Raw genomic sequence first — 13,426 nt, forward strand, 5'->3', positions numbered from 1 at the left:
GCCCGAACCTCAACAGTGTTACACCAACTGCTGCACGACCGTGGCACTCGCCACTAAGCGACTGTACAGCCGATGGTTTCAGCCATGGTTTAGGAAGGAAAATCCTGTTTTGGGGACCTAGACAAATGAATAAATAGAAAGGAAGGGAGAAGACACCAGAATTCCCCCTTCCTTCCCAGTCCTGCCCAAAACGTCCGATTGGACTCTTTTCCATAGATGGTGCATGGCCTGCTGAGTTGCTCCAGTGTTTTGTGAGTGCTGAGTGCAATATTCCAGTTGTTTTAAAGGGACATGTCTTTACGAGCTTTTGTAAATAGCTGATGGGGGAAGATATTATGGCGCTCTGGGGATGTGGTCAACAGCTCAGCCCAGTATTTCTAGCGGCCTGTGCTACTTATTCTCGTTTTAAAAAGCTTTCATGGGATTATGGCGAGATTTTCAAGTTCATTTCTTGTCACCTTTTAGCTCGGGTAATACACTTGTTCGCTTGTGTGTTTGTGGGTCACCCCGACTGTGACCGGAGTGTGTAATAATCACCTCCCCCGTCTCTATGTGACTGAGTTGGCTCTCATTGAGCGATGGCACTCTGTTAGTCCTTCCAGATGATCCTCAAAATCTGTAGTAAAGATCTTTGGTTCCAGGGCTTTCTGGTGTCTACAGTAGGTGGCCTGTGATTCAGCTCCATATGGTCATGTAGGGAGAACGACTGCCCCGTAGAGAAAAAGTTTTGTTTGGACCTGTAGGTCGTGGTCTTCACATACATTTTTCCTTAATCCTCCACTTGCACTACTCAGGAGGTGGTTGATGTCTGAGTCGATGTCTGCTTTCAAGAAGAGACTGCTGCCAAGGCAGGGAAAGAGGTCTAGATTTTCAACAGCGATATCGTAAACTTTTATGGATAACTGGAGAAAAAAGGCTGGCTGGGTGCTGGCTGACATCGGACCCGAGACTTCTTACATTCAAGGCAAGGCAAGTAATGCATTTGCAAGGTGCCTGCTCTATGTGCACTCCTGTTAAGAGTAACATTCTCGGATCTTTGCTTGGCCAGTCTGCACTTGGAGGATCTCTGGCCAGCTCAGGTTTTGCCTAAAAATATTCCCCTCTCGGTGCTAGGAGCTGTGATGTCAGGGTAGATTTGCTGGTGAGTGCATAGCATGTTTACTTTCCATTCCTGTGGCCCGTGATCTGGGCTGTAAAGGGAGATAATCCTTTGCACACAAAAGAAGAAAGCAGGGTGGAAAAATATACATGACTGCGTAGAACAAATTCTATTGTCATCACTAATTAAAACAGAAAATACAAGAAACACTTTGCAGATCACAGAACATAGAAATGATAAAGGGCCCTGGGCCTGAACTGCTCACTGAGGATGCTGCCTGACCTGCTCGATGCTCCATAATCCCATTATGGAAATCTTGAACAACGCACACAAAATCCCGGAGGAACTCAGCAGGTCAGGCAGCATTGCCGGAGAGGAATAAACACTTGATGTTTCAGCATGATATTCTTCATCAGGACTGCAAAGGACAGGGGCAGACGTCAGAATAAAGAGGTGACAGAAGGGGAAGGAGTACACCCAGGCAGGTGAGAGGTGAAGCCAGGTGAGGGGTGGGGGAAGGTTGGTGAGGGGGAAAGGGGAGATGAAGGTGGCTGTCACTAGACAAATTTTCAAGTATTTAGTCAGAATGAATCTCCCGAACTTTATCATGGACAGTGTAAAAGGAAAATTACTAACAGAAATCATGTTTGCTTATGTATTTATTTAGAGATACAGCACGGACAAACCTTTCCAGCTCAACATGTCGCACCACCCAGCAACCAACCTATTTAACAGTAGTCTAATCATGGGACTTGGGTGTATGGGGTATCTGGGGAGAGGCAGCACCTCTGGTGAGGGGGTTTGTCGTGTCCACTCTGGGGCAGCTCACTCACCTTTGGCCCCCACTGGACACTGAACTCTCACCTGTGGCTCCAAGTAACTGTCTGCACGTGACAGCAGCCACACCCCGGTACACCGCTTCGACAGGTAGGCTAAACCAGGTGAGGGTAGCCGGCGGCCACATACCCCAGTGAGACAGGGACATGCCTGTCCTAGCATGCTTAGTCAGCTGAAGTGGACTGGGCAGATGAGATCACAGTGAGATCCAACAACCAGGAAGCCGGTTCTGCGACACTCCATGGAGAGTGAAGAACTTGACAAGACACAGAAGATGTCCACAGCAGCCAAGGAAAACCTCAGTCTGTGATGAATGTTCATACCACCGGACCCAGAGATTTAAGATCGAGAGAGTGGGACTGCCCCAGTGCAATGGCTTATCAACTTTAAAAACTCTCCCGCTCAGCTTAGCTGTCATCGTCGTACCTGATGGACAACCACCAATCACAGGACAACTTACCCACTAACTGCTACGTCTTTGGTTGTGGAGGGAAACCGGAGCACCCGGAGGAAACCCGCGTGGTCACGGGGAGAATGTACAAAGTCCTTACAGACAGTGGTGGGAATTGAACTAGAGATTCTGGAACACTCTGAGCTGTGACAGTATCATGCCAGCCACTGCTGTGACTCTCAAAGAGCAGCCGAGATGGTCAAAGCCGTTTGACCAGGTACAGGCACTGAGTGGAATACGCCACAGCAGAACAGAGCAGAGGCATTTCAATATTACATACACCTGACATTTCTATCGCCTGACAAGACTCACTGAGTGATGGCCAGGTGAGCAGCACAAACCTCCCCTTACTGAGCCAGAAATGGGGAAAGAGCTGGCAGATTGAACACAGCGCAGGGAGGTGTATGATCACGAACTTCGGTAGAAAGAATAAAGGCAAAGCCTCTTTTCTAAATGAGGAGTGAATTCAAAAACCAACGGTGCAAAGGGACTTGGGAGCCAACACCAGCCCCTGTGGAACACCTCTAGTGTAAGTTGTTTGTATACTTCTATCAAATCTCCCCTCAGTCTTTTAGGGAATAAAGTTCTAACCAATTCAACCTTTCCTATAACTCCGGTCCTCAAGGCCCGGCAACATCCTTGTAAATGTTCTCCGCACTCTTTCAATCTTATTTACATCTTTCCTTTAGGTATGTGACCAAGACCACACACAATACTCCAAATTAGGGCTCACTACGTCTTATACAAATTTAACATAACATCCCAACTCCCGTACTCAGTACTTTGATTTATGATTGCAAATGTGCCAAAGGCTTTCTGTATGACTGTATCTACTGTGACACCGCTTTCAAGGAATTATGGACCTGTATTCCCACATCGCTCTGTTCCTCCATACTCCTCAGTGTCCTACTGCTCACTGTGTAAGACCTGCCCTGGATGGTCCTCCCAAAGTGAACACCTCACACTTGTCTGCATTAAATTCCATCTGCCATTTTTCAGTCCATTTTTCCAGCTGGCCTAGATCCCACTGCAAGCTCTGACAGTCTTCCTCACCGTCCACTACACCCCCAATCTTGGTGTCATCCGCAAATTTGCTGATCCAGTTAACCACATTATCATCCAGGTTCCTGACATACATGACAATGGATCCAGCACTGATCCCTGTGGCACATCACTAGTCACAGGTCACCAGTCAGAGAGGCAACCATCCACTACCACACATTTCTTCCACGAAGCCAATATCTTATCCAATTTACTACCTCATCCTGAATGGCAATCGACTGAACCTTCTTGACTGGCGTCCCATGTGGGACCTTGTCAAAGACCTTGCCAAAGTGCAGATAGACAACATCCACTGCCTTGGCTTTATCAACATTCCTGGTAACTTCTCGAAAAACTCTACAAGATTGGTTAGACATGACTTGCCATGCACAAAGCCATGCTGACTATCCCTAATATGTCCCTATCTATCCAAATACTTATATAGCTGGTCTCTTATATCTTCCAATAACTTTTCCACAACTGATGTCAGGCTCACTAGCCTATAATTTCCCAATTTATTCTTAGAGACGTTCTTAAACAATGGAACAACATTAGCCATCTTGCAGTCCTCCAGCACCTCACCCGTGGCTCAGGGGTGCTGCTAGAGCCCGACAATTTCTGTACTAGTCTCCTGAGGGAACACCTTCTCAGGCCCTGGGGATTTATCCACTCTGATTTTCCTCAAGGCAGCAAACACCCCCTTCTCTGTAATCTGTATAGGGTCCATGACCTCGCTGCTGTATTGCCCCACACCTGTAGGCTCTGTGCCTGTCTCCGGAATAAATACAGATGCAAAAACACCCATTTAAGATCTCCCCCATCTCTTTTGCCTCCACGCATGGATTACCATTCTGATCTTTCAGAGGACCAATTTTGACCCTTGTAATCCTTTTGCTCTTAACATATCTGTAGAATCCCTTAGGCTCCTAGAGCAATGTCATGACTTCTTTCAGCCTTCCTGATTTCCTTCTTAAGAGTTCTCTTGCATTTCTTATACTTCATAACTACCTCATTTGTTCCTGCCTGCCTGTGCCTGCTATGCAGCTCCTTTTTCTTAAATAGGACCGCAATATCTTTTAAAAACTAAGGTTCCTTAAATCTTTTATAAGACCATAAGATATAGGAGCAACATTATACCATTCAGCCCATCGAGTCTGCTCCTTCATTTCATCATAGTTCATCCATTTTCCCTCTCAGCCCCAATCTCGCACCCTCTCCCCAAGTCGCTTCATGCCCTGACTAATCAAGAATCTATTAAGCTCTGCCTTAAATATACCCAATGACTTGGCCTCCACAGTCACCTGTCGCAACAAATTCCACAGATTCACCACTCTCTGGCTAAATAAATTCCTCCTCATCTCTGTTCTTAAAAGATGCCCCTCTATTGTGAGGCTGTGTCGTCTGGTCTTGGACTCCCCCACCATAGGAAACATCTTCTCCACGTCCACTCTGTCAACTAACAGCAGAGACTGATACAGTTTGGCCCCAGAGGCATCGCAGGAGTTGTCGGTCAACATTAAGCTCAATGTAGGACTGTCTGAGGGACTCCAGCTCCTGAGTTTACCCTTGGCATTTACTCCCCGTGAGTGGGTATAGCCACAAGGCAGTGGAGATTGGAGATCAGTTTTCCTGCTCCTAGGTGAGTAGCTAACCACGGCTGTCGAGTCCCATCTGGTCGAAACACCAAGTCTGATGCCAGCAACCCACCTTTGCCCCTTATCCTGCCAGTAGAAATGGTTGCACCAGGGTTAGTAGCCACACGTGAGGCCAGGAGCTGGACTTGGTTGTCAGAGGCTATTTGAGACACACGCCATTGGAAGCATTTAGTAGTTAGTGGGAGCATGTCCCCATTACCACCCCCGGCTGTAACAAATTTATAGAAATATCATTCTGTAAACCACTGGTGGGTGCAAACTTCTATTGAAGTGTGCGTATAATAGACATCAGTGTTACTGCCAGCAGCACGTTAAACTAGTGGTGAAAAAGCATCTACTTTGACAGATCTTGTCTAAATTACTCATAAAACATACTGCAACCTTCTAGCATTGAACCACAGGCATAAAGATACTTCTTTATCAATGTGTAAAATACAATAATCAGGGGTTCTTATTCTTTTTGATGCCTTTGGCAGTCTAGTGAAGCCTAAGGACCCCTTCTCAGAATCACAGATTTAAATACATAAACTAAAATATATAGGATTACAAAGGAAACCAAGGGTATTGAAATACATTATCTAAATGTTAAAAAATGAATGTGTGATTTAATAGTGTATGTAATTATTAATGCAATAAGTAACAAGACTAAACATTTAAAATACAGCTAAGTTAAAATTAAACTTTGTTTTTTACAGATATATCAGAGTGAAGGTTGTTGTTGTTGCTACTGTACTGTGAAATCTATGGTGCTTTGTTGCCTACGTTCATCATTGAAGGAAATGCTAAATTTTGGTTAGAGGTTAGTGAAAATAAAGATGTAAATATTTTTCTGTCCAAGTTCACGGACCCCAGGTTAAGAACCCCTGTAGTAAATGAAGATTGTGGACACTGTACCTCTTCCACCAGCTGTAGCATACGACGAGTGCTCTCCAGGGACTGTGGGGAGACAGAGAACAGAGAAACACACAGTTAGGTCACTGAGTCCAACAGTAGAACATCAGAACATTAGAAAGTTTTTGACAAGAACAAGCCATTCGGCCAAACAATGATTGGCAAATTCCTATTCACATAGTGTGTTGAAATAACTATAGCGTTTAGATTGGAAAGTCTCCAACGAACTACTTACTCTCAACTACACAACTAGGTAGTTTGTTCCATGTGTCCACATCTTGCTGTGTAAAGAAATGCTTCCTGACGTTGGTCTGAAATCTCCCTTTACCCGTCTCCACCCATGGTCCCATGTCCTTGATGATGGATTAAATGTGAAGTAGCAGCTGGCATCTGCATTACTTATACCCTAACAACAGGAATTCTGCAGATGCTGGAAATTCAAGCAACACACATCAAAGTTGCTGGTGAACGCAGCAGGCCAGGCAGCATCTCTAGGAAGAGGTACAGTTGACGTTTCAGGCCGAGACCCCTCGTTAGTCCTGACGAAGGGTCTCGGCCTGAAACATCGACTGTACCTCTTCCTAGAGATGCTGCCTGGCCTGCTGCGTTCATCAGCAACTTTGATGGGTGTTACTTATACCCCTAATGATTTTTGAACACTTCTATTATGTCTCCTCTCATTCTTCGTCTACTTAGGCTATAAAGATTTAATTCTTTCAAATCTTTCTTCATAGCTCATACCCTGCAGACCCGCAATGAGTCTAGTTGCCCTTCTCTGAACTCTCTCCAGGGCCTTCACATCCTCCACACAATATGGAGACCAACATTGTACACAGTATTCAAGGTGTGGCCTCACAAGCACATTATACCATCTTAAGGAGAACGTCTCGACATGAGCTCCACTGAGCGCATTATATAACCCAACGTTCTGTTAGCTTCCTAATCACTTCTGTACATTGTCTAGATGTTGATAGTGATGAGTCTACCAGGACACTCAAATCCTTCTCATACAGAGCCCTTTTCAACTCAATACCTCCTATTGTATATTTATATCCATTATTTCTACTTCCTGTATGTAATACTTTAAATTTACTTGCATTAAATTTCATCTGCCATTTACCTGCCCTCATCTGGATTTTGTTTGGATCTAACTGTTTTGATTCTGCTGACTGAATGTTATCAGCCCTCCCCCTAATTTTGTGTCACCTGCAAACTTTACTAGTCTATTTGTCATGTGTTTATCCAAATCATTAATGTAAATTAGAAACAGCAGCAGCCCCAAAACCAATCCCTGTGGAACCCCACTTTTAACATCCTCTAGGTGTGAAAATGATCCTCTCACCATAACTCATTGTTTCTGTTTGTGAGCCAATTCTGTGCCCATTCGCACACCTTACCCCCAATCCCTACCTCCTGTAATTTGATTATTGACCTCTTGTGGGGTACTTTGTCAAAAGCCTCTGAAAGTCCAAGTAAGTGACATCAACGACTCTACTGTTATCATAAATTTTATTGCCCCTTCAGAGAACTCCAGCACATCACTATTACATGATTTCCACTTCCTGAACCCATGCCTGTTCTTATCAGCTGCTTTTCCATCTCATTCTTTATTAAATGTTCCCATTATCTTGCCTACAATACACATTAAGCTTACTGGTCTATAGTTACCAGGGTCAGTGTGATCACTTTTGTTATATACCAGGATAACGTTAGGCCATTTCCAGTCCTTAAGGATTTCACCAGTCGTCAATGACTTCTGAAAAATACATGCTAGGGGTTTGCATGAAATATAATCACAGACCTCTAAGTACTTATGTTGTATATGTTGTCTGTCCCTGGATATTTAACTTTCAGCCTCTTCAACTGAAGCAGTAACTCACTTTCTAAGATCCCTAAGTCACTTAAAACAATCTTCTTTTTCTCTACACTTATTGGCATATTGCTAACATCTTTGCAGGTAAATACTTTAGCAAAATATGAGTTAAAGGTATCTGCTATGTCCTTCTCTGCATAATTTAACACCTCACTATTATTCCTAATATGCTTAATTTCCTCCTTGACTTTTCTTTGAAAAAATCTCTTAGGATCAATCTTAGCATCATCAGCAATATCCTTCTCAACCTGTCTTTTGGCAATCTGAAATTCCCTCTTGTCTGGAGCTCTCATATTTTCATATTCCCTATGATTAATATCATGACTATTTTTTCTGTATTCCTTATATTCTTCAGTAATTTTATCTATATCTTTATTCATCCATGCAGTTGATCTATTGTTTTTATTGCTTCACTCGACCTTGGGTATGAACATTTCCTGCACTGCATGTATTACCTCTTTAAATCGGCCCCATTATTCCTCAACCGACTCAACGTCAAGCAATTCCTTCCAGTTTATCTTATGAAGTCTTTGCTGCATCTGCATAAACTCTGCCTTTCTGAAATTCAATTTAATGGCTTTGGTTTTTACTGATATACTCTCCTAAAAAAAATTTGAGACTAACAATGCTACGATCTCTTTTTCCTAAAGGCTCTACAACTTCCATACTCAAAATTCTATCCTGATTGTTACAGAATATCAAATCTAGACAGGCCTCCGCTGTTGTTGGTGCATTTACATACTGGGTCAAAAACAATCATTCAACAACTCAATGAATTCACTTTCCTGTAATCCATTAGTCACAGGGTTCTCCCACTCAATATTCGGGAAATTAAAGTCACCCATGACTATAACATCACCCACAGAACTTGCTTTTATTATATTCTGATAGAGTTGTTTATTAAAATCACTATCAACATTAAGGTTGTCTACAACATACACCCAAAGCCCTTCGAGTCAGCTCTGCCATTTCATCATGACTCATCCAGTTTTCCTCTCAGCCCCTGTCTCCTGCCTTCTCCCCGTATCCCTTCATGCCCTGACCAGTCAAGGATCTATCAACCTCTTCCTTAAGTATACATAAAGACTTGGCCTCCACAGCTGCCAGTGGCAAAGAATTCCACAGATTCACCACTGATAGCTTTCAAGTCTCAGCTAGTTATCTTCACTAAGTGCTCCATTTTACCAGTAAAGTAATATAAAGACTGTTCCCCCAGCCTATCACCACTCTGCACAACTGTGGTGACTGCATCACGGCAGGGATGCGGAGGAATTGAGATGACTGCGGATCGAGGGGTATATATTGTTAGGGGTCTAGAATACTGTGATGGTAGTGTCACGAGAGGCTGCCGATGCTACAATCTGGAGCAACATGCAAATGGGTCAGGCAGCCTCGAGGGAGGGGAATGGACAGCTGACATTTCAAGTCGAGATCCTCCATCCAGATGGAAAAATAGAAGGGACGTAGGCAGTATCAGAAGGCGACGGGGAAGGGTGATGCAAAAGCTGGTAACTGTGAGTGGCTCCTCATCCCACATCCCGAAGTCATACATTGATAGGGTTAGTACCCACCATAGATGGCCCCAGGCTTGTGAAATGGGGGAGTTGAAAGTCAATGAGGATGGAATAAAATGGGGTTATTGCAGATTCAGTATTCATGCATATGTCTGTTCCTACAAACATTAGAACTAGCTTCCCCTCTCTCTCACATTCTTATCAGTTTCCTGTGCTTTAATTCCATTCATTACAACTCACTGGGGGTCTGCCTCCTAGATCGAGTGACTGTTGTCTAATTTTTTTTTGACTTATGGACAAAATCTACATACAGACGTCTGAAAACTAAACCCGTAAATTACCAGGTGAGAACCAAGCATTTTATACAAACCATGAAGGCATGTCAATATGAGGTGCTATCGTAACCATATTCGTTGTTTCAGTAAATGTCACCATTCTGTTAGGTATAACCTGCACATAGAACGCCATTGCACGTTACACATGGGGAATGGCTATTCAGTCCAGTTGGTAAATGATGTGACGCTCGCTATCTCTGTCTCTACTCTGTCTGACTGAATCAGGACATACTGAAGAGCACAAGTAATTAAAAAGAGGAGGCATGGGAAATGTTTGGTAATTTTTTTATAATTGAGACAACGCTGGACTGGGTCAAAATTTCAGTGATTTTTACACAATAAAGCACAGATTTTGGGATAATTACAGTCCTTGCTGGAATAAAGCAATTGTAATTTATTAGTACACAGTTGCACATACAGTATCATTATTTCTTTCCAAGGTTACACAGATGCCACGGTTTGTTCAGCTGAGTTCTCTTTATACATAAATTGCAGTCTCTCATTGGAAATTCAAAACACCATGCAAACTAGAAGTCACCAGATATCGTAGACATCATAATTTAATTTATTATATCATTGTATTACAGAGGAGCTTTGGTAGATAGAATCTGTGACTGGTAAGAAAACAAATATTGCAATTCTCTTTCTTTTAAATATAGTATTGACCAAAGCCCTACTGCTGGCGTTAAGCTTTAGGTAAGATTTAATAATTCTTGTTCCCTGCAGGGATCTAATTTGAAAATCCCATTCATTCTTTTCAAATGATCGGTATTTTTGTTTCCACTTCTCTTCATTGCCAGAGCCCTGCACCTACACGGTGACTAATCGTCAGCTCTAATTATCCCCTAGTCCTTCACACACCGGCAGCTTCCGCCTTAAATATCTTCTCCATCCTGAAGGTTATACCTCCCGATTTCTCTGCATTCCCTGTCCTTTGCTCACAGCTCCACAACCCACCGGAGACTCTGAAATAACTGCTGGACATTCAGGTGCAGGAACTGCCTGCCCCAGCAGTCACAGAAACCGGCCCCGAATCAGAACTCCAGTCCTCTCTTCTCTGCTTTCCATCATCATCTTACGTTTTATCACTTTGTTTTTTTGGAGCAGTTTTCTCTTCTTTCTGTGTTTGCCTCCCACATGCTTGGTTTTATTTCCAAAAGTAATAACTATGCAGATATGTTGTTTTGTGCAAGTTACTGAAGTCTTGAAGTGAGGGCGGAATCACTCTCCTTGGCATCAGAATTAGCTTTAGGTTTAATATCACTGATACTGATGAAGGGTTTCGGCCCGAGACATCGACTGTTTACTCTTTCCCATAGAACCTGCCTGGTCTGCTGAGTTCCTCCAGCATCTTACTTACTTGGATTTCGATAAGGTGCTGCATAAAAGACGTGTCCATAAGATAAGGATGCATAGAGCTGGGGGTGCTGTATTAGCATGGATAGAGGATTGGTTAACTAATAGAAAGCAGAGAGTTGGGATACACGGGTGTTTCTCTGGTTGGCAATCAGTGGTGAGGGGTGTGCCACAGGGTTCAGTGCTGGGCCTGCAACTGTTCACACTATATATTAATGATCTGGAAGAGGGGACCGAGCATAGTGTATCTAAGTTGGCTGATGATACTAAATTGAGAGGAAAAGCAAATTGTGCTGAAGATAAGGAGAGCCTGCAGAGACATACAGATAGGTTAAGTGAGTGGGCATGGGTCTGCCAGATGGAATACAATATTGGTAAATGCGAGGTCATCCACTTTGGAAGGAAAAATGAAAGAGCAGATTATTATTTAAATGGTAAAACATTGCAGCATGCTGCTGTGCAGAGGGACTTGGGAGTGTTTTCACATGAATCACAAAAGGTTGGTTTGCAGGTGCAGCAGGCTATCAAGGCGGAATGGAATGTTGGCCTTCATTGCTAGAGGGATTGAATTTAAGAGCAGGGGGGTTTTGCTGCAACTGTACAGGGTACAGGTGGGGCTGCACCTGGAGGACTGCGTGCAGCTCTGGTCTCCTTACTTGAGGAAGGATATACTGGGTTTGGGGGACTAATATTGACTAATATTGGTAAAGGCCAATGATTTCAAAAAGCAGCTCTAAAACAAAGAACAATCATGCTTCCCTCACCTGGCATTAAAATAGGAAAACCCAATCTTTGCTGGGACAATAAGTGTGAGAACCGGCAAAACAAGTCTCTATAGTAATTTCAACATTCCTGCTTAATTTGGCTGAATCCACATGTCCACAGTAAGAAGTGATAAACACAAGAGATTCTGCAGATGCTGGAAATCTTGAGTAACACACACAATATGCTGGAGGAACTCAGCAGGTCAGGCAGCATCTGTGGAGGTGATTAAACAGTTGACATTTCTGGCTGTGACCCTTCATTGAGTTCTAATGAAGGGTCTCAGCCCGAAATGTTGACTGTTTGGTCCACTCCATAGATACTGCCTGACCTGCTGAGTTCCTCCAGTATTTTGTGTGTGTCTACAGGAGCAACAATTTATGAGAGATTAAGCTGACAGCTACCTCAAATCAAATCAACATCATTCCTACATATGAATCCTTGGTGGTGGTGGCATCCGTTAATCTCGCAAGACCATGGATCCGTGCCTGGAAAGTCTTCACTCTCCAGGGCACAGGCCTGGGCAAGGTTGTATGGAAGACCAGCAGTTGCCCATGCTGCAAGTCTCCCCTCTCCACGACACCGATGTTGTCCAAGGGAAGGGCAAGGGCCGATACAGCTTGGCACCGGTGTCGTCACAGGAATTGCCAGAACGAGGCTGAAAGCAACTTCGGACTGCCTTAGGGACTCCAGCTCCGGATTTGTCCTCAGGGTTTACTCCCGAAGCCTTTCCCATCAGTGGGTATGGCCGCAAGGCAGCGGAGGTTTGAAATCAGAGTTTTCCCTCTCTTAGATGGACTGCCTTCCCAGGCTGACGAGCTCCATCTACCTGAAGCACTGGTTATAAGGCACCAGGACCCGCCTTCGCCCCTTCTCCTGTCAGTAGAAACAGTTCCGCCGGGCTCAGAGGCGAAGCCACACGAGAAGGCCAGGAGTTGGACTTGGTTGTCAGAGGCTATTTGAGGCGCATGCCGTGAGGAGCACTTTTAGGTAGTGGGAGCTTGTTCCCACTACCACCCCTTGGCTTGACAACCTTGGAAACTATGAATCCTTACTCTAACTATAATTCAGTTTTTAAAAGATGAACCAGGCATGTCCTCAGAAATACATCAAGAGATGGATCAGGGAGTCCTGACTGAGGCCACAGTAGGAGACGTCAAGAGCACATTCTACAAAGTACTGGGAGTTCCATTATGTCCCAACCGAGGCAAAGTAGAACCTAGTGAGAGGCTAAAATGTGCCTATCAACCAGCAGGATATACTTGTTAGAAGTTGAGGTTGATCCAGGTTTCACTTTGACAAACTTCTATAGATGTGTGGTGGAGAGGATATTGACTGGCTACATCACAGCCTGGTTTGGAAACACCATGCCCCTGGATAGAAAATCCTGCAAAAAGGGAATAGATATGGCCCAGTCTATCACAGGGAAAATCCTTCCCACCATTGAGCACATCTACATGAAACATAGCATCCATCATCAAGGACCCCCACCAATCAGATCACGCTCTCTTCTCACTGCTGCCAGAATGTGGTACAAGATCCTCACGACCCACACCACCAGGGTCAGGAACAGTTATTACCCCTCAGACATCGGGCTCTCGAACCAAAGGGG

General features: G+C 44.1%; 1 protein-coding gene across 1 annotated transcript in view; it reads right to left on the minus strand.

Annotated features, from left to right (window-relative positions):
* LOC140204419 (synaptosomal-associated protein 25) overlaps positions 1-13,426 on the minus strand; it is a 111,188-nt gene that overhangs the window by 56,409 nt on the left and 41,353 nt on the right. The window contains exon 3 of the mRNA XM_072271140.1: positions 5,978-6,019. Coding sequence (XP_072127241.1) covers positions 5,978-6,019 — 42 coding nt within the window. The remainder of the gene's footprint in view (positions 1-5,977; positions 6,020-13,426) is intronic.

Source organism: Mobula birostris, chromosome 10, assembly GCF_030028105.1.
Source record: "Mobula birostris isolate sMobBir1 chromosome 10, sMobBir1.hap1, whole genome shotgun sequence".
Classification (NCBI taxonomy): Eukaryota; Metazoa; Chordata; class Chondrichthyes; order Myliobatiformes; family Myliobatidae; genus Mobula; species Mobula birostris.